A 26,240-nucleotide genomic window follows, 5' to 3' on the forward strand; every position below is an offset into this window, starting at 1 on the left:
ATATATTGCGATACAGACAGTAGCCTACAAATAGCAAATTAGAAATCAATTGAGTGAGCTTGAAATTGATTTCAATATAATTGTACAGGCCTATGTAGCCTACTATATTTATATTTTAATACAATGATCTCAGTTTTCATTTGAATCATCCTTTGTTGTTTGTAGCCTAACAATTGCAGACATTGGCAACTTTGTATTTCTAGTCAACTGCGTTCTGAAGTTATTGGAGGTCACAGAGAGACAAACATCTCGATTCTATTTTTTAGCAGAGATCTTCTGTTTATAAAGTGATGCGGAAGGGCAAAAAATGGTCTGACAACGCACATGTCTGTTCTACGAGTGGTCTGAGGCAGTCAGTAAATAAGAAGCATTTTCAATTGCAACTTTAGTACCAATGGCTTTGGGAAACAGCTTGGAGATTTAACGATGCTCCTACGAAGGTTCTTACGATTACCTTAGCCTTAAGATGCTTTTGGGAAACTGAGCCGAGAGCAAAGCAGAGTCAGACTGCGTAGAAGAATGCAGAGGCATCCTTCACATCCACTCTCACAGCTGGAGCCTACTCCCTAATTACTTCAGATAGAGACACAAATTTGATGGTAAAACTCAGTTATCTGGAATATGTTAATTTATTCCTCATCATGTTCAATTTCATGAGAAGGATTTGTTTAAATACTTAGCTGACAAAAAACAAACATGGCCTGAGCACTGAGGGCAGATATAGAAAAACAGCCACCCCCAACACAAATGGCCAAATAGAGGCATGCCTTTTATTCCACACAGATACCTTGAAGATGTACTGTAAATGTTTTCATGAACTGTAGCAAGGCAGACCAACTATTCCAAGGCTGTCAAAAAAGATGGGGTGCTTGGGGAATACGAGAAATTGAGAGAGTAAAAAAAAAAAAAAAAGCAAACGAGAGTGCATGTCGAAATGTACAAACAACCTTGGGGCATGCATGGCAGTGAGAGAGGAGTAAGATAGAGAGAGAAAGAGTAAAAAAGGAACTGAAAAGGAGTGTGGATAAGTAAACAGAAGGGGAGAAAGGCTTGCCAGGAGAGCTCGGCTTGGGGTTGCTCAGTTATCAGTTTGCACAGAAATGTCAGGAGCAGTGAGACATTGTCCCCTGCAGCCTCCCCTGTTGCCTGCTGGCCCCCACAACAGAGACAAACACATCACACATCACCATACTGTATTATAACATACAACAGTAAAACACACACTCCACACAAACACAATTTCCATAATTTCCATGGTAGTTTAGAGGGTTTGTTTGGGGGCAACTATACTAAGTATAATGTGGTATGGTTAAGTTATTCTTGAAGAAATATGGTGTGGAATATTGCAGAACATATGTATGGTAAAGAGTGAGGTAAATAAAATAAGGCAACCCACATGAAATAATACTATATAAGGCCTAAATACTACAGTATTCACTCAGGTGTTTATATTCTCTTTACTGTAGTATTCACTGTAGTATACTGCAGCAATAAAAGTTAACGATAATATAAAAACTGTAGAAAAAAACCTGTAGTATATTCAATAGTAATTCATGTATTGTTTTTCAGATTGTAGTTTTTACTGTAGTGTTTTGTGCAGACTGTAGTATACTGTAGAATGTACTGTTGTGTTTTTGGATACAGCCCTTAGCAGTGGCATATTGTCCATATATCACAAACCCCCGGGATGCCTTATTGCTATTATGAACTGGTAACCAATGTACAGTAATTAGAGCAGTAAAAATAAATGTTGTGTAATACCCGTGGTATTCGTCTGATATACCACATTTGTCAGCCAATCAGTATTCAGGGCTCAAACCACCCAGTTTATAATGTTGTTTATTATTTATTAACTGTAGTGTTTTTGAAGACATTTTTGTAGAATTTACTACAGTGTTTTTGGGGGGATAATAATGTAATATTTACTATAGTATACTATACTTCTACAGTATACTACTAACTTCTATAGTAAGTACTACACATGTTCATGTGTAGTGTAATATTCTACAGTATACTACAGTATTCGATTTTGGAGAGCACACAAACACATGCTTGCTCCTCACACATTAATATTGAAATCACACAAACAAATCAGCTCCTCTGCAGGTTGTGTGTTACAGTAATGGTATGGGAGAGTAAGGGTTAACCCTGGGGAGCATGTTTGAGGCCAGCAGTAGGGTTGTGAGGTCTCTGATTGGACCCCTCCTCCTGGGAAGTCCATATTAATGACAGGACAGGACAGGGCAGAGGTCCAGGACGCATCTAGGACCTGTCCACCTCTGTGATTAATGATGCTGGAGTCAGTGGTCATTTGCTGAGTGACATGGGGGCATGTTGAGTGTGAGGCTGTGGGTTTGGGTCCTGATTAGTATGGTATTGGCAGGGGCATAATTATGAGACTGATCCCATTAACCTCATCTCACACCCACCCCTGTCCACATAGACACCTAGCTAAATAACTACTGTACACCTTGCCTGGTGCCACCTCTCAGGAGCAGGGGCAAAGTGCACTAAATTCATCTCATTACATTCTACTGGCACTGTGTGTGATTGACTGAAAATGTATCCCATCTGCCCCCACACCCCCCACATAACCCGCTTCCAACAACCCTGAGCACTGTAGAAGTGAAATGAGAGCAGGATTTAATTGTCTCCTCTGTACATCATCAGTCAAATCCCTCATCTCAATTTGATTTACCATGGCAACTGCACCAAAGAGATGTTATGAAAATATAGTGAAATTAAATCAAGACCACAGCATTTTTGAAACATATCATAGCAAATAAAACAAATCAGCTTCAATCTTATTAAAGCGAGTCACTCGGAGGACCTGATTCTACTTTCTAGATTAAATCGAATCCAAACTAGGCAGGAAACTACACAACATAGCCAAAAGTATGTGGACAGACTTTCAAATGAGTTGATTCGGCTATTTTAGTCACACCCGTTGCTGACAGGTATATAAAATCGAGCACACAGCCATGCAATCTCCATAGACAAACATTGGCAGTAGAATGGATGTTATTGAAGAGGTCAGTGACTTTCAACGTGGCATCGTCATAGGAGGACACCTTTCTAACAAAGTCAACACTACAGCATACAATAACATTCTAGATGATTCTGTGCTTCCAACATTGTGGCAACAGAATGTGGCAACAAAGCAAGGTCCATACAGAAATGGTTTGTCGAGATCGGTGTGGAAGAACTTGACCGGCTGGCACAGAGCCCTGACCTCAATCCCATCAAACACCTTTGGGATGAATTGGAATGCCGACTGCGAGCCAGGACTAATTGCCCAACATCAGTGCCCGACCTCACTAATGCTCTTGAGGCTGAATGGAAACAAGTCCCAGCAACAATATTCCAACATGAAGTGGAAAGCATTCCTAGAAGAGCGGAGGCTGTTATAGCAGCAAGGGGGGACCAACTCAATATTAATGCCCATTATTTTGGAATGAGATGTTCAACGAACAGGTGTCCACATACTTTTATTCATGTAGTGTAGTTCTGAAATGTTAATGCAGCGGAATTTGCAAAGCCTTAACTTGTCTCAGTAAAAAGATTCGCACTTTTAACTAAGATGATTCATCTGTATTTTGGCCTGAACCTCCATATCCCAATAAAAACCTAGCCCATTGGGTATCTGTCATATTCCTGAATCCCACCCAATTCACTGCAAGGCTTTAAACCATAACTTTACTAAGAGCTACAGGGATATCTAAAGTAATTCCATAATTTGGACCTTTGGCTATTAGAAAAACCTGCTTTGGTTCTTGATATTAGTTCAGTGTGCAACCAAGAGCTCTGTGCCTACTGTTTTATTACCCCAATGATAGTTTGCACATCATTATGCCTTCATTAGCCAAGCTGTATGTATCCATACAGCCAAACTGTGCAGTTGAAGACTATTGTCACCATGGGGAATAACACTGTGTTACTCTACTGACTGTGGGATTAATTTCTCTCTTTGCCTGCTGACTTTCCTCCCTCATCTTCTGCTTTTGGAGATGTAGTGGTATGTACAGTATATGTGCTTGTGTGTAGGGATAGGCATATGAAATTATGTCACTATGCAAATAATATCATAAGATTTTTCAGATTTCCGGAAAGTTCTGATGTTTTTTGTAACTGTTTAAACTTGGACACTTGCTTACTGCGCAGCCTACTTAACAGCTGCAGCACATGTCTCTCCTGAGTCACACAGGTTGCACATTAAGCAACTTGGGCAGGGGCCAGCAGTGTGTGTGACACCTGAGGGAGAGAGAGAAAAAGTAGCCACTGAATCGCGTTAGTTAGACAAACTTGTAAAAGTCATAAGTTATCTATCATCCCATCTGGCAGTGCCAGTCTTCACAGCATCAAATCAATTTAAAGAAGCTAGCTAAGATACACAAAGGTTATTTTGCTGCGCTACCCATCCTTGTCTACAACGTTCCATTCAGATTAAACAATAGCCCACCTGTCGGTTGCTCCTTGTAGCCTACACCTTCTCATTTAGCTAACTTAATTTCGTAATTGTTACTCCATTTCGCATTGATTATAGATCTCCCACTTCATGTTGCTACACATGGAGCCTCTGTAGTGCCAACAGCAACAAGCTACACACGTTAGAGCTCTGTAGGCTATTAGGTAGCCAATGTCTTTTTATGGGGAATAAGTCAAATAAACTCAATTCTAAAGTTTGTTATTTTATTAAATTAAGTGTTTCAAATGGCATTCTATATCCTTGTGTGTAGCAATGTCACATAGATAATTTTATTTAATTGAGACAAAGCCTTTTGATTTGATGTGATTTTCATTGATAAAAAATATTTAATTAACTCAAAAAGGAATACTTTCGCAATGTATTCGAATACCAACGTCCGTTCAAATATTCAAATGGCTGTGCCCATCCCTATTTGTGTGCCAATGATAAGAGCACAAGTCAGCTCTTTACAGAGGTAGGACCTGATATCATCTCAAATCAAATCAAATTGTATTGGTCACATACACTGTTCAGAAGATGTTATTGCGGGGTGTAGCAAAATGCTTGTGCTTCTAGCTCCGACAGTGCAGTAATATGGAACAAGTAATATCTAACATTTTCACAACATATACCCAAGATACACGTAAATCTAAGTAAGGAATGAGTAAGGAATGAGATACGTATATACATATAACATATATACATATAACCTACCTTTCAAAAGTTTGGGGTCACTTAGAAATGTCCTTGCTTTTGAAAGTAAAGCACATTTTTTGTCCTTTTAAATAACATTAAATTGATCAGAAATACAATGTAGAAATACAATGTTAAGAGCTAGGGCTGATTGCTGCCCCCTTTGGGGTGATTGCGTGCCCATAGTAAACAGAAAAAAAATCTGTCAAAAATTGCTAATATATGCATATAAAAATTATTATTGAATAGAAAACACTCTAAAGCTTCTAAAATCGTTTAAATTATGTCTCTATGTAAAGCAGAACTCTCAGGGCACTCATTCTCCCAAACTCTCTCTTGTCATCATAAAAGTTGGCCCAACTTTGATGTCATCGCCCCCACCCTTCCCAAGCACCTACAGTCCTGTGAACAGTTTCTATGTCTTCAGCGCGATGTCTGCTTTCAATGGGGCTTCTCATTGTGAGAATCGCCGCTCACGAGAGTTTTGGCGGCCGAAACCTTTCGGTCACGCGAGAAAACAGGTTACTCTCATGCGCGTTCTGCTCGGGTGATGTCTTTCTTCCAAGATTGATTAAACGACTCGTGTGTTTCTGATCGTCCTGAGAATTGCTGTGAAACTATATAACATGCTAACGCTGTGTTCTGAACATAGTTTGACAAGTTTAGTCGACATATAATATGTAATTTCGACGTTTTGGTGCGCACCCACTTGACTTTTTGGCTGCATTTCAACCGAAATATGTCGTGTTTGATCACCGAAAGACACAGACTTCCAAACTAAAGCTGTTTTTGGTAAGTATAAACCCTTCCAGGTCTTCTGATGGAAGAACAGCAAAGGTAAGGGAATATTTATGTGTTAAATTTGGGTTTCTGTGGACTCCGAGATAGAGGAGCCAAAATGCTAATTCCTGAGCGCCGACTCATATTATAGCCTAGTGAACGAAATCTGTAACGTTAAAAATAAAATGTAACACAGCGATTGCATTTAGAAGAAGTGTATCTTTCTATATATATGTAGAACATGCATATTTAGTCTAAGTTTATGTTGTGTATTCCATGTTAGCTGACGGCATCTGCCGGAGCTATCGCATTTCTCCGGACATTCGAGTAGCATTTTTTGAACATGGCGTCATTGTAAACAGAGATTTATGGATATATATAGCATATTATTGAAAAAAACATAAATGTACTGTGTAACATGTTATATTACTGTCATCTGATGAAGATTTCAAAAGGTTAGTGAAATTATTCTTCTTTTAATCCTGCGTTTGGTGATTGCATATTTTGTTCAATTTGGCTATGGAAATTAGCTTGGTCTTCGGTGTGTCTTCGGTGGTGGTTTGACATAAATATGTGCTATGTTTTCGCCATAAAACATTTTAGAAATCTGACTTGCTGGCTAGATAAACAAGTTGTTTATCTTTCATTTGAGCTATTGGACTTGTTAATGTGTGGAGGTTAAATATTTTTAAGAATATTTTTTGCGTTCCATGTGCCACATTCCAGCTGACGGTGGGAGGGCTGATCCCCAATTGGGAACCAAGATCCTTAAGGCATTTTAATACTGTAAATGACTATTGTCGCTGAAAACGGCAGTTTTTTAAATGTAATATCTATATAGGAGCACAGAGGCCCATTATCAGTAACCATCAAACTAAAAACATTTCTCAGAAGAAACTAGCTCCCTGGTAAACAGAAAATACCCGAGCTCTGAAGCAAGCTTCCAGAAAATTGGAACGGAAATGGCGCCACACACAACTGGAAGTCTTCTAACTAGCTTGGAAAGACAGTACCGTGCAGTATCGAAGAGCCTTTACTGCTGCTCGATCACCCTATTTTTCCAACTTAATTGAGGAAAATAAGAACAATCCGAAATGTATTTTTGATACTGTCACACCCTGACCATAGTTTGCTTTGTATGTTTCTATATTTTGTTTGGTCAGGGTGTGATCTGAGTGGGCATTCTATGTTGGATGTCTAGTTTGTCTGTTTCTGTGTTTCTGTTTCTGTGTTTGGCCTGATATGGTTCTCAATCAGAGGCAGGTGTTAAAAGTCATAAGTACTTCCGGCGCCGACAGAGATGGCCGCCTCGCTTCCTGTTCCTAGGAAACTATGCAGTTTTTGTTTTTTATGCGTGTTATTTCTTACGTTAGTACCCCAGGTCATCTTAGGTTTCAATATAAGAGCAGCGTCAACTCACCATCAGTACGACCAAGAATATGACTTTCGTGAAGCGGGTCCTGTGTTCTGCCTTTCACCCAGGACAATGGAATGGATCCCAGCCGGCGACCCAAAAAAACGACTTCGTAAAAAGAGGGAAACGTAGCGGTCTTCTGGTCAGACTCCGGAGACGGGCTCATCGTGCACCACTCCCCAGTATACTTCTCACCAATGTCCAGTCTCTTGACAACAAGGTTGATGAAATCCGAGCAAGGGTAGCATTCCAGAGAGACATCAGAGACTGTAACGTTCTTTGCTTCACGGCTCACTGGAGAGACGCTATCGGAGTCGGTGCAGCCAGCTGGTTTCTCCACGCATTGCGCTGACAGAAACAAACATCTTTCTGGTAAGAAGAGGGGCGGGGGCGTATGCCTTATGGCTAACGAGACGTGGTGTGGTCACAAAAGCAAACAGGAACTCAAGTCCTTCTGTTCACCTGATTTAGAATTCCTCACAATCGCATTATCTTCCAAGGGAATTCTCTTCGATTATAATCACAGCCGTATATATTCCCCCCAAGCAGACACATCGATGGCTCTGAACGAACTTTATTTGACTCTTTGCAAACTGGAATCCATACATCCTGAGGCTGCATTCATTGTAGCTGGGGATTTTAACAAGGCTAATCTGAAAACAAGACTCCCTAAATTGTATCAGCATATCGATTGCGCAACCAGGGCTGGCAAAACCTTGGATCACTGCTATTCTAACTTCTGCGACGCATATAAGGCCCTGCCCCGCCCTCCTTTTGGAAAAGCTGACCACGACTCCATTTTGTTGATCCCTGCCTACAGACAGAAACTAAAACAAGAAGCTCCCACGCTGAGGTCTGTTCAATGCTGGTCCGACCAATCTGATTCCACACTCCAAGACTGCTTCCATCACGTGGACTGGGATATGTTTCGTATTGCGTCAGACAACAACATTGACAAACACGCTGATTCGGTGTACGAGTTCATTAGAACGTGCGTTGAAGATGTCGTTCCCATAGCAACGATTAAAACATTCCCAAACCAGAAACCGTGGATTGAAGCATTCGCGTGAAACTGAAAGCGCGTACCACTGCTTTTAATCAGGGCAAGGTGACCGGAAATATGACCGAATACAAACAGTGTAGCTATTCCCTCCGCAAGGCAATCAAACAAGCTAAGCGTCAGTATAGAGACAAAGTAGAATCTCAATTCAACGGCTCAGACACAAGAGGTATGTGGCAGGGTCTACAGTCAATCACGGATTACAAAAAGAAAACCAGCCCCGTCACGGACCCGGATGTCTTGCTCCTAGGCAGACTAAATAACTTTTTTGCCCGCTTTGAGGACAATACAGTGCCACTGACACGGTCTGCAACCAAAACATGCGGCCTCTCCTTCACTGCAGCCGAGGTGAGTAAAACATTTAAACGTGTTAACCCTTGCAAGGCTGCAGGCCCAGACGGCATCCCCAGCCGCGCCCTCAGAGCATGCGCAGACCAGCTGGCTGGTGTGTTTACGGACATATTCAATCAATCCCTACCCCAGTCTGCTGTTCCCACATGCTTCAAGAGGGCCACCATTGTTCCTGTTCCCAAGAAAGCTAAGGTAACTGAGCTAAACGACTACCGCCCCGTAGCACTCACTTCCTTCATCATGAAGTGCTTTGAGAGACTAGTCAAGGACCATATCACTTCCACCCTACCTGACACCCTAGACCCACTCCAATTTGCTTACCGCCCAAATAGGTCCACAGACGATGCAATCTCAACCACACTGCCCTAACCCACCTGGACAAGAGGAACACCTATGTGAGAATGCTGTTCATCGACTACAGCTCGGCATTTAACACCATAGTACCTTCCAAGCTTGTCATCAAGCTCGAGACCCTGGGTCTCGACCCCGCCCTGTGCAACTGGGTACTAGACTTCCTGACGGGCCGCCCCCAGGTGGTGAGGGTAGGCAACAACATCTCCACCCCGCTGATCCTCAACACTGGGGCCCCACAAGGGTGCGTTCTGAGCCCTCTCCTGTACTCCCTGTTCACCCACGACTGCGTGGCCACGCACACCTCCAACTCAATCATCAAGTTTGCGGACGACACAACAGTGGTAGGCTTGATTACCAACAACGACGAGACGGCCTACAGGGAGGAGGTGAGGGCCCTCGGAGTGTGGTGTCAGGAAAATAACCTCACACTCAACGGCAACAAAACTAAGGAGATGTTTGTGGACTTCAGGAAACAGCAGAGGGAACACCCCCTATCCACATCGATGGAACAGTAGTGGAGAGGGTAGCAAGTTTTAAGTTCCTCGGCATACACATCACAGACAAACTGAATTGGTCCACCCACATGGACAGCATCGTTAAGAAGGCGCAGCAGCGCCTCTTCAACCTCAGGAGGCTGAAGAAATTTGGCTTGTCACCAAAAGCACTCACAAACTTCTACAGATGCCCAATCGAGAGCATCCTGGCGGGCTGTATCACCGCCTGGTACGGCAACTGCTCCGCCCACAACCGTAAGGCTCTCCAGAGGGTAGTGAGGTCTGCACAACGCATCACCGGGGGCAAACTACCTGCCCTCCAGGACACCTACACCACCCGATGTTACAGGAAGGCCATAAAGATCATCAAGGACAACAACCACCCGAGCCACTGCCTGTTCACCCCGCTATCATCCAGAAGGCGAGGTCAGTACAGGTGCATCAAAGCTGGGACCGAGAGACTGAAAAACAGCTTCTATCTCAAGGCCATCAGACTGTTAAACAGCCACCACTAACATTGAGTGGCTGCTGCCAACACACTGACTCAACTACAGCCACTTTAATAATGGGAATTGATGGGAAATGATGTAAAATATATCACATATGTATCGGTCTTCACTGCATCTTTATGGTCAACTTTAATAACTTTAGCAAATCTCGGTCTCAACCTTTAAGTCTTAACTGAAGACTCATCGCTATCAGTGGGTCATATGATTGAGTGTAGTCTGGCCCAGGAGTGTGAAGGTGATATCAAGACTGAAAGGCTCTGGAGCAAAAATCAGAACTGCCCTTGCTGTCTCTGCCTGGACGGTTCCCCTCTTTCCACTGGGATTCTCTGCCGCTAACCCTATTACAGGGGCTGAGTCACTGGCGTACTGGCGCTCTTTCATGCCATCCCTAGGAGGTGTGCGTCACTTGAGTCGGTTGAGTCACTGATGTGATCTTCCTGTCTGGGTTGTGCGCTCTGGAGCAACGAACCCCTTGGGTTGTGCCGTGGCGGAGATCTTTGTAGGCTATACTACGGCCTTGTCTCAGGATGGTAAGTTGGTGGTTGCTATACTCGGCCTTGTCTCAGGATGGTAAGTTGGTGGTTGAAGATATCCCTCTAGTGGTGTGGGGGCTGTGCTTTGGCAAAGTGGGTGGGGTTATATTCTTCCTGTTTGGCCCTGTCCGGGGGTATCATTGGATGGGGCCACAGTGTCTCCTGACCCCTCCTGTCTCAGCCTCCAGTATTTATGCTGCAGTAGTTTATGTGTTGGGGGGCTAGGGTCAGTTTGTTATATCTGGAGTACTTCTCCTGTCTTATCCGGTGTCCTGTGTGAATTTAAGTATGCTCTCTCTAATCCTCTGTTTCTCTCTTTCTTTCTCTCTCTCAGAGGACCTGAGCCGTAGGACCATGCCTCACGACTACCTGGTATGATGACTCCTTGCTGTCCCCAGTCCACCTGGCCGTGCTGTTGCTCCAGTTTCAACTGTTCTGCCTACGGCTATTGAATCCTGACCTGTTCACCGGACGTGCTACCTGTCCCCGACCTATTATTTGACCATGCTGGTCATTTATAAACATTTGAACATCTTGGCCATGTTCTGTTATAATCTCCACCCGGCACAGCCAGAAGAGGACTGGCCACCCCTCATAGCCTGGTTCCTCTCTAGGGATGTTTTCCTAGCCAATGTGTTTCAACACCTGCATTGCTTGCTGTTTGGGGTTTTAGGCTGGGTTTCTGTACAGCACTTTGAGATATCAGCTGATGTACGAAGGGCTAAATTAATACATTTGATTTGATTTGATCAATCCTGTGTTCCAATGGCACGTTGTGTTAGCTAATCCAAGTTTATCATTTTAAAAGACTAATTGATCATTAAAAAACCCTTTTGCAATTATGTCAGCTCAGCTGAAAACTGTTGATGGTGATTAACCTTTTGTAACTAGGGGACAGTATTTTCATTTTTGGAAAAATAACGTTCCCGTAGTAAACGGGATATTTTGTCAGGACAAGATGCTACAATATGCATATAATTGACAGCTTAGGATAGAAAACACTCTAAAGTTTCCAAAACTGTAAAAATATTGTCTGTGAGTATAACAGAACTGATGTTGCAGCGAAAGCCTGAGAAAAATCCAAACAGGAAGGGACTCTTATTTAGAAGGCTCTGCGTTCCAATGCGTCCCTATTGAGCAGTGAATGGGCTATCAACCAGATTACTTTTTCTATTGCTTCCCTAATGTGTCTAGTGTCACAATACATAGTTTCAGGCTTTTATTTTGAAAAATTAGCCTGAAAGTCAACATTGCGTCAGAGGTCAGCTGAAGTCTCTCATAGTGTTTGGTGCGTAAAGGACAAATGCGGCCATTGTTTCTTTCTCTCCTACTAAGAAGCCACCAGTCCCGGTTGATATATTATCGAATAGATATTTGAAAAACACCTTGAGGCTTGATTATAAACAACGTTTGCCATGTTTCTGTCGATATTATGGAGCTAATTTGGAATATTTTTTGGCGTTGTCGTGACCGCAATTTTGGTCGATTTCTCAGCCAAACGTGAAGAACAAAAGGAGCTATTTCGCCTACAAAAACAATATTTTTGGAAAAAAGGAACATTTGCTATCTAACTGGGAGTCTTGTGAGTGAAAACATCCAAAGCTCATCAAAGGTAAACTATTTAATTTGATTGCTTTTCTGATTTCCGTTACCTGCTGCTAGCTGGACAAAATGCTATGCTAGGCTAAAGATAAACTTACACAAATGCTTGTCTAGCTTTGGCTGTAAAGCATATTTTGAAAATCTGAGATGATAGGGTGATTAACAAAAGGCTAAGCTGTGTCTCAATATATTTCACTTGTGATTTTCATGAATAGGAACATTTTCTAGGAATATTTATGTCCGTTGCGTTATGCTAATTCGTGTCAGATGATGACAACGGTCCCGTTCACGGGATGGGGTGTCACTAGAGGTTAAAAAAGCAATAAAACTTGCCTTCTTTAGACTAGTTGAGTATCAGCATTTGTGGGTTCAATTACAGTCTCAAAATGGCCAGAAACAAGACCTTTAATCTGAAACTCGTCTGTCTATTCTTGTTCTGAGTAATGAAGGCTATTCCATGTGAGAAATTACCAAGAAACTGAAGATCTCATACAACACTGTGTACAACTTATTTCACAGAACAGTGCAAACTGACTCTAACCAGAATAGAAAGAGGAGTGGAAGGCCCCGGTGCACAATTGAGCATGAGGAAAGGTACATTAGAGTCTCTAGTTTGAGAAACAGACGGAAAAGTGGTCCGTGCATACGCATTCACACCCTTTGCTATGAAGCCCCTAAATAAGATCTGGTGGAAACAATACCTTCAGAAGTCACATATTTCGTTAAATAAAGTCCACCTGTGTGCAATCTAAGTGTCACATGATCTGTCACATGATCTCAGTATGTATACACCTGTTCTGAAAGGCCCCAGAGTCTGCAACACCACTAAGCAAGGTGCACCACCAAATAAGTGGCACCATGAAGACCAATAAGCTCTCCAAACAGGTCAGGGACAAAGTTGTGGAGAAGTACAGGGTTGGGTTATAAAAAAATATCAGAAACTTTGAACATCCCACGGAGCACCATTTAAATCCATTATTAAAAAATGGAAACAATATGGCACCACAAAAATCTGCCATGAGAGGGCCGCCCACCAAAACTCACAGACCAGGCAAGGAGTGCATTAATCAGAGATAACCCTGAAGGAGCTGCAAAGCTCCACAGTAGAGATTGGAGTATCTGTCCATAGCACTTGAAGCCGTACACTCCACAGACCTAGGCTTTACATAAGAGTGTCCAGAAAAAAGCAATTGCTTAAGGGGAAACATTTGGGGGGGATATAGACCTCTGTGGCTATTATTGACGAAAATTCTCCCAGGAGATAGTACGGACGCCATTTGATTGTGAGATATTCAAGGTCGGGTAAACAGAAGGACTTGAGTTCCTGTATGTTATCACAGTTACGCCATAAGTCGTTAATCATAAAACAAATACCTTCACCCTTCTGCTTCCCGGAGTGATGTTTGTTCCTGTCGGCGAATAATATACTGAGAACCCAACTGGCTTTAAAGAGTCAAACAGAGAGTGCCATGTTTCCGTGAAGCAGAGTATGTTACAATCCCTGGTGTCTCTCTGAAAAGCAACTCTCACCTTGAGCTCATCAATTTTATTATCCAGAGATTGGACATTAGCAAGTAAAATACTCGCGAGCGGTGGGTGGTGTGCACGCTTCCTAAGTCGGTCCAGAAGCCTGCCTCGAGTACCTCTCCTTCGCCTGTGTTGTTTTGGGTCAGCCTCTGGAATAAGTTCAATTGCTCTGGGAAGAGCAAACAAAGGATCCGCTCCAGGGAAGTCATAATCCTGGAAGTTCTGGTGAGTTTCCCTTTTGTGTCGTGCAAACTCATTCTCTCTCTTTCTAACTGTCTTTTTCTCTGTCTATCACAAACACACACACTAATTCACACGCGTGCACACATACACACTAATACACACGGACATACATATATGTATACACACACACACACACACACACACATAGTGATTGACAGCTGAGGGAGAGAACAGTGTGTGGTAAGAGAGGGTGTGTGATATGGTGGAATGAGTTCAGACCTCAAAGGGCTCTGCTCTCTCTCTGACTTTCTAATTTCTGCAGCCCATAGAACTGGAAAGAAGAGAGAGGAGAATTCATCTACTTTCCAAATGGTCTGCTTCCTGTGTGATTCATTGAACAACAAAAAGACAACAACACTGACCTCGTAAAAGGAGGAAAGGAATGAAAAGCTCAACTGATGATGTTCACCTTTCTATGGTCACATTGTTTGCCAAGGTGTGTACTAAACACGTGCATTATTCTGACACATTCATGGGTTTTTTCAAAATGTGTCTTAATGTATGTCTTTCAAAATTGAAGAAGCACTTGAGAACAATTATGTGCTCAAGTACTGAGCACAAATAATCAATATGACAAAGTAATTACTCCAAAATGTTCCTGTCTCTCTTTTGTCCCCTCAGCAGCTTTCACAGAGACCACAATTAATGCAACACTATATAGTCTAGTCAAAGACTGGTGACACTCAATCACCCTTCATACTAGCTTTCCCTTGACCCAGGGTTATCTTCAGTAGGAACCAAACGGCCCGAAATGGGGAGAGTCTCCATTAACTTGTCCAATAAGAAACGCTTGTTTTCTTTATCCATTGCAAAATGTTGGCAGCAGTGTGCACTAATTAATATTACCCAACATGGCCATAGAAAATCAGAGAGAGCAGCGTCTCCTACCTGTAGGTGAGCCCTCCAGCACCTCTCCAGCGTAACGGGTCTCCTTGAAGATGGGCCTGTTGTCATTCTGGTCATTGACGTCCACGAGCAGGGCTACAGGACCCTCCACCAGCTTCCCATTCTGGTCTGTCACAGACACCTCCAGCTGCAGGACACACAAGGGTCAGGAGAGGAGTTCAAAGGTCACAAGAGTATTTCACTCATCCAGTTGGCATTGTAGGGTTTATGCGGGATGAACACTGGGGTCGATAGACTTGTGAAAGTATAGAGTACCTGATTGCGTGTTAAACACCTGAGAGATTAATGTATGAGAAGAAGAGGTCAATCATGTGGTTGAAAATGTGTGAAAAAATATATATGTTGTATGAACAAGAGTAGTTTATGTATTTATTCTCGGACTCAAACACACACAAACACTCGACACATAGGTACGTAACACATAAAGTAGTGACTACATTGTTTCCAATGATATTCCACTTAAAGCACTGTAAACTCTATGTAAAAAAACAAAAACAGAAAGTGATACCAATCTAGTGCTGTTCCATTTGCCTCTGTTTTCTCTCTCTCTCTCTCTCTCTCTCTCTCTCTCTTTCACAACACTACAGCAGCAGAACATATAATGTAATGAATAGATGGACAGTGATGAAAGTTAACGACTGTAATTTTCACCCAAATGATGTCGCAAGCATTTATCTTCCGCTGAAGTGAAAATGTCACTTAGAGACTTTGAAACATCAGTCCTAGGCTCTGTGCAGGGGGGGTAATTACATTGCGTTTTGTTGCCCATGGTCCTCAATTACTCTCAACCAGCAGGAGAGATGAGTGGATGTTCCTGTTCCTGAATGAAGTGGATGGATCTGGTGTTAGAGACCTGTAATGCTTTGCCATGTTACCAATGAAAAGACACAATGAGAGGACACATTAGGCCTGCTCTCAGATATGAAGTGGTCCTAGTAAGCTCCAAATCACAGGAAGCATCTCAAACTCACTCACCCCACTGAGTGCAAACGTCAGTTCAACATTTAGTTTAGATTTACATTTATGTAACGTACAATGAGTGAATGGGTGTGGAGTCAGGCGCAGAGAGCAAAAAGGATGCGGGAAAAACACGCTTTAATGTCCAAGGAAAAATAACAAGAACAAAACTGGTAACAAAATAACAAAAATAAAGGACAGCGAGAAACCCGAAATACAAACATAAATCACTCTAACACCTACAGACAAACAAGCCCGCACAAACAGAAGCGGGCTGAACGAACTTAAATAACCCCATCCAAACAACCAAACAAGAAACAGGTGATACCAATTAGACAAGACTAAACGAACACAGAACAAAGGATCGGTGGCAGCTAGTAGACCGGCGACGACGACCGCCGAGCGCCACCCGAACAAGAAGGGGGGGCCACCTTCGGTAATATTCGTGACAATTTAGTTGAGTTGTCTGTTGTGAATTTAATGTGAAATCAACAAAACATTTCCTCATGTGATTGGATTTAGGTTAAAAGTTAGGTGAAAAAAAGACAATTCCCTTTGGTGATGACTTTTTGCAAATTCAATGACTTTTCAAAGTCATAAAAATAATTTTGGGGGGTTGAAATGACGTTGAAACAATGTTGATTCAACCAGTTTTTGCGCAGCGGGACCCCTCACTCACTTCCCAGAATGACTCTAGAGTGTGCTCTCATCAAACTATGGATTCTTTCATTCACCATAGTTATTTATCTCTCCCTATCTTCCCTCTTCACAATGTCCCCTTCTCTCCCTCTATCCATCTCCACTTCTCTCCCTTCCTAGGTCTTGACACTGTATCAGGTACCTGTGTGATGAAAGGCACTCCCTCCCTCCATCCAGCCCGCTGTCCTGCCTGGTCTGCCTGCCTGCCTTGCCTGCCAGCCTCGATCAGGCTCTGGAGCTCCTGGAGACAGATTTTACATAAGCCCTCAGTGTTGTGGTGCTTATCCTGCCTTACTCTGCCATACAGTTCCTGGTTTCTCACTGTGATATCTCTTAGTTTAGTCTCTCTCTCCATCTCCCCCTCTCCCCTCCCCCTTCTCTCTCTGTAAAAGTGGCTAGGCTGGGGGTGGAGCTTCATTGGCTCTTCCTCTAAGAAAAGTTGAGAGCCCTCTCCCCACAGGCCCATATCATTTATTTATGTATTCAACATCTCCTTACGCTGCTGTATGGGCCCAGTCTGTCAACCCCTCACAGGCGGGACCTCTCCGGCTTAGCAGAGCACAGGCGAAACAAACAAATTCCAACATCTGACACAAGCAAGCTGATTGAATTACTATGAGTCAGAGTGTGAGCCCCAGCTCTGCTTAGTTAACATACCCACCCGTCTGAGATCCAATTTAGCATCATGTGTCGTACACTTCAACGTTGAAATGAGAAGAGCCTTAATGTTAATTCTTCCCTACCTGCCCCATAGTTTATATGGAGAGCTACTCAGTATGCTCATTGTACTCTGCACTGTTTGAAGATATTGTCGGAAGACGTCACGTACCGGTACCTTGAAAGTGTTTAACCCCAGACTGGATCAGTGTCATTTCAACAGATAATGAACATAAGGAGCCGCTCTAAAACTAAAATGAAAAAAATTGAATTAGTGTATGACATCACTTGACATTACAGTCACACAGTCACCTCTGTCCACTATTTCACACCATCAGAATAACTTATGTACCCGCTTCCTCTCTGCCGTCCAATAGAAATAGCTAACAGGATAATTCCCCTGAGAGTCAGACCCAAGGTATCCATCACAGAGAGTGGTTCGGTGGCAGTGCCCTTCTCTTCTCTTATCTAGCACATGAGCTGCTCCTGCTCCACCCACTATCAGTACTGCATGACATCTCTCCCCCTCTCTATCACACAGGTCATCCACTCTCCCTCTACCTCTTCTATCTCGCCATCTCCAGTGGTGGGCCCCAGGCCAGGCGCACAAGGCATAATGGTAGTATTGAACAGAAGGTGAAGTGAGAGCGTTAGGGGTTAGAGACCTAATGGCCCTATACATTATCAACTCTTCTCCTCTGTCCTTTCTCCTCGGCTGTGTTGTCGGTGTGGAAGCAGCAGCACAGACTACAGTAGCAGGGGATTTATGAGGGGGCATTTCCTCTACCTACATGTATGTCTTCATCAGCAAAACTGACTCCCAACTAATGGTGCTCATATGAGCAAACTCACAATCTGATTTTCTCCAGCAAACCATGTCCCACACAAACACAAAGGTTAAAATCATAAAACACATATAGTATATATGCCTGTATATGGCCTAGACTAAAAAACACATACCATCTAGTCCTGTGTATCTGATCCAGCTTGCCTGAACCATCAAAAGTAATTCATATTTCAGTGTTTTGTACCGTAGCATATGTGTGGTTTAAATAAGCCGCCTAACATGACATAAGCGGCTCCTTATGTACACCTAATACATTCTAACAATCAAAACACAGACTAATCCTGATAATTACACACACACCCACACGCACATGCACACACACCAAAAGAACAAAACATGAATAGGGTAACACCTAAATGAGATAACACATTCATTTAGGGATATTTAGGAACACAAAAGGCTTCCTTTGGAGACAGGGATTTATAAACAGGCCCCCCTGTGAGTCCTATTGATATTCTCCTTGACACAAACACACCTCACAGCGTGCCATGTCTGAGCGACTAAGATAATATTAGCTGTGAGCGAGGCACCTCACATCTGATCTTCGGAGAATGTATGAACAGAGCCGTCATCTGATTGGGAGACAAAGGAAACGGCTAACATAAGCCCGACTTCAAAAGCAGGACTGTGCGTACTGTATGCAATAACTTTTCAAATGCCACAAACTCACCCCATCAAATAGCTTTGATTTTCCAGTCTAACTCAGTGGCTAAATGACACTGGTTGCCTTGTACTCTTACCTTTTGTTGTTTTCAAACATTCCATTTCTTTCAAATGTTTACACCCTGTCAATTGCACTTAATCTCGCAGTACACACTCCTGGTGCTGTACAGAGAGAGTTTTAGACAATGTACACAAATTCTATGTACTACAGTGCATTTCTTTACTTCTTTCTTTCTTTGTCCATGTGACTAGAGCTCTGTCTCTGGTGAGGTGAGTTGGGGTGACCCTTCTGGCTGGTGGAAAACCATGTCATGATGCAAGTATCTCTCATTACAGACCGTCCCTGCTTTATCTGTTAATTTATTTCTAAATCATTTATTTCTAAATCAGGGCCAGATGAATGAGAGATACCAGACCAGTGATTTAAGAGATAGCTAAAGAAAGCCACACCGTCTGCTGCCCGTGTGTTTGCATGTCCATTATGTATTGTAACTATAAATTCATTATTTATACATACTTTGGGTATCGAATTCACCTCATCGATTTCAGTAGCTTCTACAAATGATCAGGCAGCCATCTTTTGACAAGCATTTGTATTAAACAATTGAACATTTGACCTTACATTAACTGAGATTATTATGTGTAAGTACTTGGAATGAGTACTTGTCTGTAGCCCAGGACCTCTAACTGAGATCATTTATATTGTGGGTGAACAATAGATCGAAGACAATGACTGAAGTCAGTGACAACATAGTATACCTAGCATAGCTGGGTAATTCACTTCTCAAATCTGTAACTCCTCTCTCTTTCTTTCTCTGATAGACATACCAGCAACTACTTACTATGGGACTATGAAACATATGCACCACCCCCCCATAGTTTCACGCACGTTCTGTGGAGTCGACTGAATTAGCACTCCCACACATCCCCATGGCACATGCTTAACTAGTATCTCAATGTGGATGAAAGCCTGTGGCCCCAGAGGAATAGAGCATTGGTATGGCATGTATAGGAGCCTATATACTTAGAAAAAAGGGTTCCAAAAGTGTTCTTCGGCTGTCCCCACAAGAGAACACATTTGGGTTCCATGTAGAACCCTCTGTGGAGAAGAACACTTTCATGTTCTAAATAGAAAAAAAGGTGCTAACATGTAAGAGCATGCAGCTCACTCCCAAAGGTCTAAATTAATGAAGGGAGAATTTTCATATACTTAAAATACAGTCATTGGGCATTCTTTGCTAAATCTGCATACATTGCTGAATGACTCGTAATGCTCTTGTAAGCATGTGGTGCCCTAAGAAAATGAGCCAAAGGCAGCGAGAGAATTTCACAGTCCAAACTGAATCAATGGCAGGCACGTTGCCCTAATTTCTCAGTGCCATTCTGAGAGGGAGGCAGCTAGCTGCTAATGGGAGCCCAGTGACACTGCATTGCATTCTGTACACAGCTCTGTGCTTGTTAGGAAAATGAGTTAGCGATTTCTATCACTCTAAATATTTCCTAAAGTTTAAAATGTGTGTGTTTTTAAGAGGAAGCAGTGATTTAATTGGGAGGAAAATTACTTAAAGGTATGAAGAATGAGAGAAGATGGGTTTCTCTCACTCTCTGGTGAGAAAATTACACGCAGCACACATCACTGGCTGTCACAGTCCGCCATTACAGGATGTTTATTAGCTGAGTTGGCCATGCCTTCACAAACTGCAGATATCAGACCACTCACTTCTCCATGATTATATAATTCTCTTTCCCTTTCTCTCTCTCCCTCTCTCTGAGTGGTTAGATATCTTTCTATCTTTATCACTGTAAAAACTAAGAGATCAAATATTTCAAATTGAGTCATAAGAGCTCTCTACTACCCTTCATGGTTGACCAGCCTTCTCTGACTACCTCCCTCTGAGTGGTTTGCTAGCTCTCTCTCTTACTTTCTCTCTCGCTTACTCAACATTCAAGAGTCAACTCTACCATTTACTAGCCTCACATGCCGTCTGATATTGCAAGCTTACATGGATGTTCGCTTCATGGTAATAGCACAGCGGTAATCAGTCTGGTAATTACGAGGCTAACCATTTACTGTAGATTGAATAAAACACAATGGATAATATCTGCTTGAGTCATGAACCGTTGACAGTTTCCACATTGACATCTCACAAAAGGGATCGTTCAAACACAGCCTTAGTCCAAAAAAGAACATTGATGTGAACCATTTCACATGCACACACCTGTGAAGAAAAAGTTAGTAACCTTGACATGAGAGGAAAGCCATTTATTGGGTTCCCTCCCTGAACTACAATAACCACTAAAACAGAATACTGTACACTTTGAATAAGCATTATCTGACTAACACAGAAGATGAAAGGAGCTACAGACCGCTGCAGAAGCAACCATGCATTGCAAAACTGGAGAGCAATCTGTCTGGTGAAGTCCACACAACATATTGCATCTATCAAACAGTTACATGACCTACAGCAGGGATGATCAACTAGATTCAGCCATTGGTCAGAGCGGATGGTCAGAGTGTAACGCTCGTCTTTGGAATGAGGTGAGGACCAAAGCGCAGCGTGGTAAGGGTTCAACTTGTTTTATTAAACCGAGAACACTAAACAAAATAACAAAGGAGAAACGAAACTAAACAGTTCTGATCGGTGAAACAAAACACAGAACAGAAAATAATCACCCACGAAACACAAGTGGGAAAAGGCAACCTAAGTATGATCCTCAATCCGAGATAACTAACGACACCTGCCTCTGATTGAGAACCATACCAGGCCAAATGCAAAACACAACATAGAAAAAGGAACATAGACAACCCACCCAACTCACACCCTGACCATACTAAAACAAAGACATTACAAAAGAACTAAGGTCAGAATGTGACACAGAGGGCCCGAAGATAATTACAAATAATTTGTAGACAGCAAATTGACCGCAAGAAGCCCAAACAGATATACTATTTGACTACAACATAATCATGTCAAACCTTGCTTACATGTTGAACTTCCATTCTCTCAGACCAGGGGCACAATGTATGAATGTTTGGTTGGATCAGAATCGCCATTATAATCATAGGCCAGTACGGAGAATTAAGTAAAACCACCATTTTAAATCCCTATCTCCATCCCTATCTCCATCCATCCAGCTATCGACAATTTTATCTAGCAGCCACCTGAGGTCAACGACACAACGAGATGCAACAATTCAAGTTTTTTTTTCTGTCAATGACGTTTAGCATCAATGATGTGATTAGTTCAGGATTTGTATTTTTATTGGGGGGGGGCAGCATCAGATAGATATGCTACACATACTGAGACAAAGCGGAGCTGTTTTGTTCACTCGGATGCTTTCTCCAGTGAAATACATTCAGCCTTTTGCGAATTTAAGGACATTTATGGTCATTTTTCAGGGGGAAGCCTGGCTTCCCTTGGCATCCATGAATACATGCCACGGAGTTTCTCTCTAATCAGTTAGTAATGCTACAGAATATTGGCTGCTGATTATGTTGACTCTTTTGGGGAATAGGCTTGGATTAGCTTAAGACTTGAAGTACCTCAAAAAAAAAAAATCCTGCCTCTTTCCTTTTCCTCTCGCTCTTGCTCACTTGCTCACTCTCTCGCTCTCTCTCGCTGTCTCTTTTCCTCTCTCAGTATGGACACATTTACTTTGAAACTAAATCCCTGTGAGGGCAGGTAGATAATGGTTTCATTAGAAAAGAGGGACCTGTGCTACGTGGCTGTGTGTGGCCTGGACCACAGAGGGGCTTTGCTCATTGTGACGGTGAAATAGAGCTGAGCGGGGACTTTTTCATTTACCTTAAATATACTCAGAAAGGACTGTATGGAAGTGCTGAAAGAGCCAAGTCAAGCATTAGGAAGCTGCTCCACTTCATCATGTTGAAAATTCACTCTGTATTTAGCTCCTCGTAGGCATTCAAGAGCATGCTGCTCATTCCTCACATTCCAGAGAGACTGCTCTCCTCTCCTGCAGCTCTGCCATTTCAGGCTACCTCTACCTCCAACACATTACACCTGCCTCAGTGGACTGGTCTGGCCCTAGCCTTTTGGGGGCCCTAAGCGAAATTTGGTTTGGGTGGCCCCCCACCTCGCGTTAAAAAAAATAGTGGCCCCTCACTTGATGGTGGAGAGACATTTTCCTGAAATTCTACTTACTTTTCTATAAGGCAGAAAAAAAATATATGTTTTACAGTTCATTTCCTGCAAATCTAACCATTTTGCCATGTGATGGAGATACATTTTAGCAGTTTTAAAAGCCTACAAGAGCGGAAATAAATGTTCAGCTGAAAGACAAATCCCATAGCTTACCCATGATGTTGCACAATGATTTAAGTAATCGTTTTGGTCAAAGTATGATATATTTGGGTTTGAAGTGGTAACTTGAAGTGATAACGTGCTAATACTTTTCAGCCTACGTTTCTTTTCAGGGCTGGGTTTTATTTGAATGTTACCAACCACCAGCATGGCATTGTTAATTAATCAGAAACACATGCAAAGTTATTTCTGTTGGTGAGTCGCGACAGAGCTGAGCAATATTATAGATAATCTTTAACAGAGCTGAACAGCTTTTTGCCCTAGCCTACACTTGGCCGCCTGAGCTATGAAGCAAATTAAAACAGGGTGTGAAAACCTCCATGCACCTCCACTTTTTTACCAGCAAATTATCATAATCCTTTGGATAATTTGTGAAGTTTCACTTCTCTAGTCTGTATCGAGCAAAGTCATTGTAGCCTATCATTTCAGCTATGAATACTATGGCATGACCATGGGTTGACTTGGCATTTCTGTAGAGAAGCTGAATAGCCTGCCGGCAGCCTATCATTGCAATGTCGAAAAACAAATCTCTAGTCCAAACTGTTCAATAGCTAGACTATCCATATTACTAGAGTTTTTAAAATATTCTTCCTATCTCTATGGCGGATTTGCAGATGCAATTACTGGAACATCCCAAAACTTTAAAGATAACAATAGATGGCAAAGTTAAAGATACTGGTTTCCCCTATCCATCTGTGGAACAGGTTTCCCTAAATCTTTATAACAAATCCAGCTCCAGCTGTCAGTTCCCTTCTTGTCGTTATTTGTCCACTCCATGTGGAAATCACCACAATGTTCCCACCCTCAATTCGTTCCCACCCTCATTTCCCACCCTCAAGCCTGCTGCATTCTTTGGAGGTGGAACCTAAACGGGAATTTTCGCTGTTGGAAAGGAATTATGTTGGAATAGGGGCAGCATTGCCCTCTGGTGGTGCCCTTTAAAGCTACATTCCTACAATTCTACACCTTTTGCGATGGCTTATGCCATGTTATTATGATATCTGAGTGAGAATGACTAACAAAATCAATGGGGGTCCCATGAAGGTCAGGACCCCTGGGCATGTATTCAGCCATGATTACTACAAGTTCAGATAGCTGTCTAAACTAAATACCAATCAAAAAAATGGACATGGCTTATTGTCAGCTAATTGAGTGGCATAACAAGAGAAAAACTGCTGATGCACAACCAAATGTACAGTATAAAAATCGAAATGTTTTTTGGGGTTGGGGGCACCCTAGCGGCCGGGGGCCCTAAGCGACTACCTATGTTGCTTATGCCTGGAGCGGGCCCTGTCAGTGGACAAACGTATAGGTTAACCTCAACACAGCCACCCCTAGAGACCGAGAGGGAGGGTTTCCTACTTTCCATAAAGCACTACTCTGCTTTCACACTGTCAAATGCAGCAGCAGGGAGAATGTGTGTGACTGGCCAAGTTTTTCAGAAACAAAGGCATGAGAGTGTATGATTGGCTATGGGGTGTAATAACTAAAAGTGAAGGAGAACATCCAATTGTAAATCCTGGCCAGAGATGTGTTGAATGTAGCCTACAGGGAGAACAGACTGAGAAAAAGCCCAAGTGGCTTGGACACAATTTGAGTTCACACCTGTTCACAGTCTGTTGAAGGAATTTCATGATCCAGTATTGCAGTATTGTATGAAAAAAATACAAAAAGAGAAATGAGCGATAGGAAGATAAGTGTGTCTGCTAAACAGAAAAAACATTTACATGCTTGAGAACATCAAATTGCATACATTTCATAATTTTGCCACTACACCATACTTCTCAATCTTCAGAATAGAAGATCCCATTTCAAGTTGATCTTTTTAATAATATATCTCATGGGTTTCTAATCTGGTCCAGTGAGATAAAGCACTTGCATCGAAACAACAGTGTCTTGTGCTTGTGCATCTCTGCTATTAGACAGCAAGCATGTGTGCGTTTTACTCTGTTCTTCTCTGTGTAGAGTCAGGGCTGCTCAGAGCAGCTTTTCACACAGGCCCACTGGGACGGGCTCTAATCCACAATTCCTGTCCACATCTATTGCCTACCTACAAAGCACTAAATATTTGAAAGGGTCAAAAACAAATGTTTTCCTGTCCATGTTTTCTCATTGAATCTCGGAGGGACAATGCCAAGAGTGTTGCAGAGAATGACAGAGTGAGAAAAATAAAGATAGAGCATTCCCAACATGTCCCTTGTGGGAGGATAAACATAGTAGATGCAGAGTGAGATATTATAGACTGGGACCTCTGTCTCTTGTCCCTGTTGTGTCTGTACATGATGCCGTTTGCATCCACAAAATGCTCAATAAAGAGCATGTTTATTAACAGATCAGCAACTTTGCAAACACTTTGTATCCAGTAAATCGTTCAATCAATGTTTACATGCTACCACGTAATGATTTCCACATAAGCTTAGCCTTGTACATGTCTGTCTGTGAGGAGACTGTACACTGTAATGGCTCGTAAGCCATCTATTTAGTTTCTTCCTGACCGGAGATGGAATCATCTGCTCACATAGTGGTGCCACTGTGTTCGGTTTCAGTGTCCAGTGGGTTACTAGGTGGCCAGATTACTTGTGATGAAACTGCCATTGATAATGGTCATTCAAAGGCCTCTTTAATCTTCTCTCTTTCAACATAGAATCTTTGTTCAAGATAGAGGTAGAGAAATTGCCCACTCCTCTCTCAAGGTATTACTCAACTCCTTTTGAGTGTTACGTGTGTTGCACAGGCTGACTCGCTCATGGCGAATTTGCAAGTTCACATGTGAAAATCAAATTTTTTTCAGAATTCATGAAAATAAATAGCTTCTCCAATTATTGATAAACATGCACCTGACTGAAACTGACTGTTAGAACTATTAAGGCTCCATGGATTGATGAGGAATTGAAAAACTGTACGGTTGAAAGAGATGGGGCAAAAGGAGTGGCTAATAAGTCTGGCTGCACATTTGACACTGACTTGATGCAAATTGAGAAATTATGTGACAAAACTCAACAAAAAGAAGAAGAAACGGTATTATGAAGCCAAGATCAATGATATAAAAACTTTGGGGTACTTAAAATGAAATGATGGGCAGAAAGACAAATTAAACTCCATCTTTCATCAAATCAGATGGCTCAGTCATCACAAAACCTGTTTATGTTGCCAATTATTTTAAT

The 26,240-nt window shown here is 42.3% G+C and overlaps 1 protein-coding gene across 1 annotated transcript in view; it reads right to left on the bottom strand.

Annotated features, from left to right (window-relative positions):
* Positions 1-26,240, bottom strand: part of LOC112252318 (cadherin-13) — a 610,184-nt gene that overhangs the window by 263,004 nt on the left and 320,940 nt on the right. The window contains exon 7 of the mRNA XM_024423437.2: positions 14,914-15,058. Coding sequence (XP_024279205.1) covers positions 14,914-15,058 — 145 coding nt within the window. The remainder of the gene's footprint in view (positions 1-14,913; positions 15,059-26,240) is intronic.

Source organism: Oncorhynchus tshawytscha, linkage group LG06 (assembly GCF_018296145.1).
Source record: "Oncorhynchus tshawytscha isolate Ot180627B linkage group LG06, Otsh_v2.0, whole genome shotgun sequence".
In the NCBI taxonomy this organism is placed as follows: domain Eukaryota; kingdom Metazoa; phylum Chordata; class Actinopteri; order Salmoniformes; family Salmonidae; genus Oncorhynchus; species Oncorhynchus tshawytscha.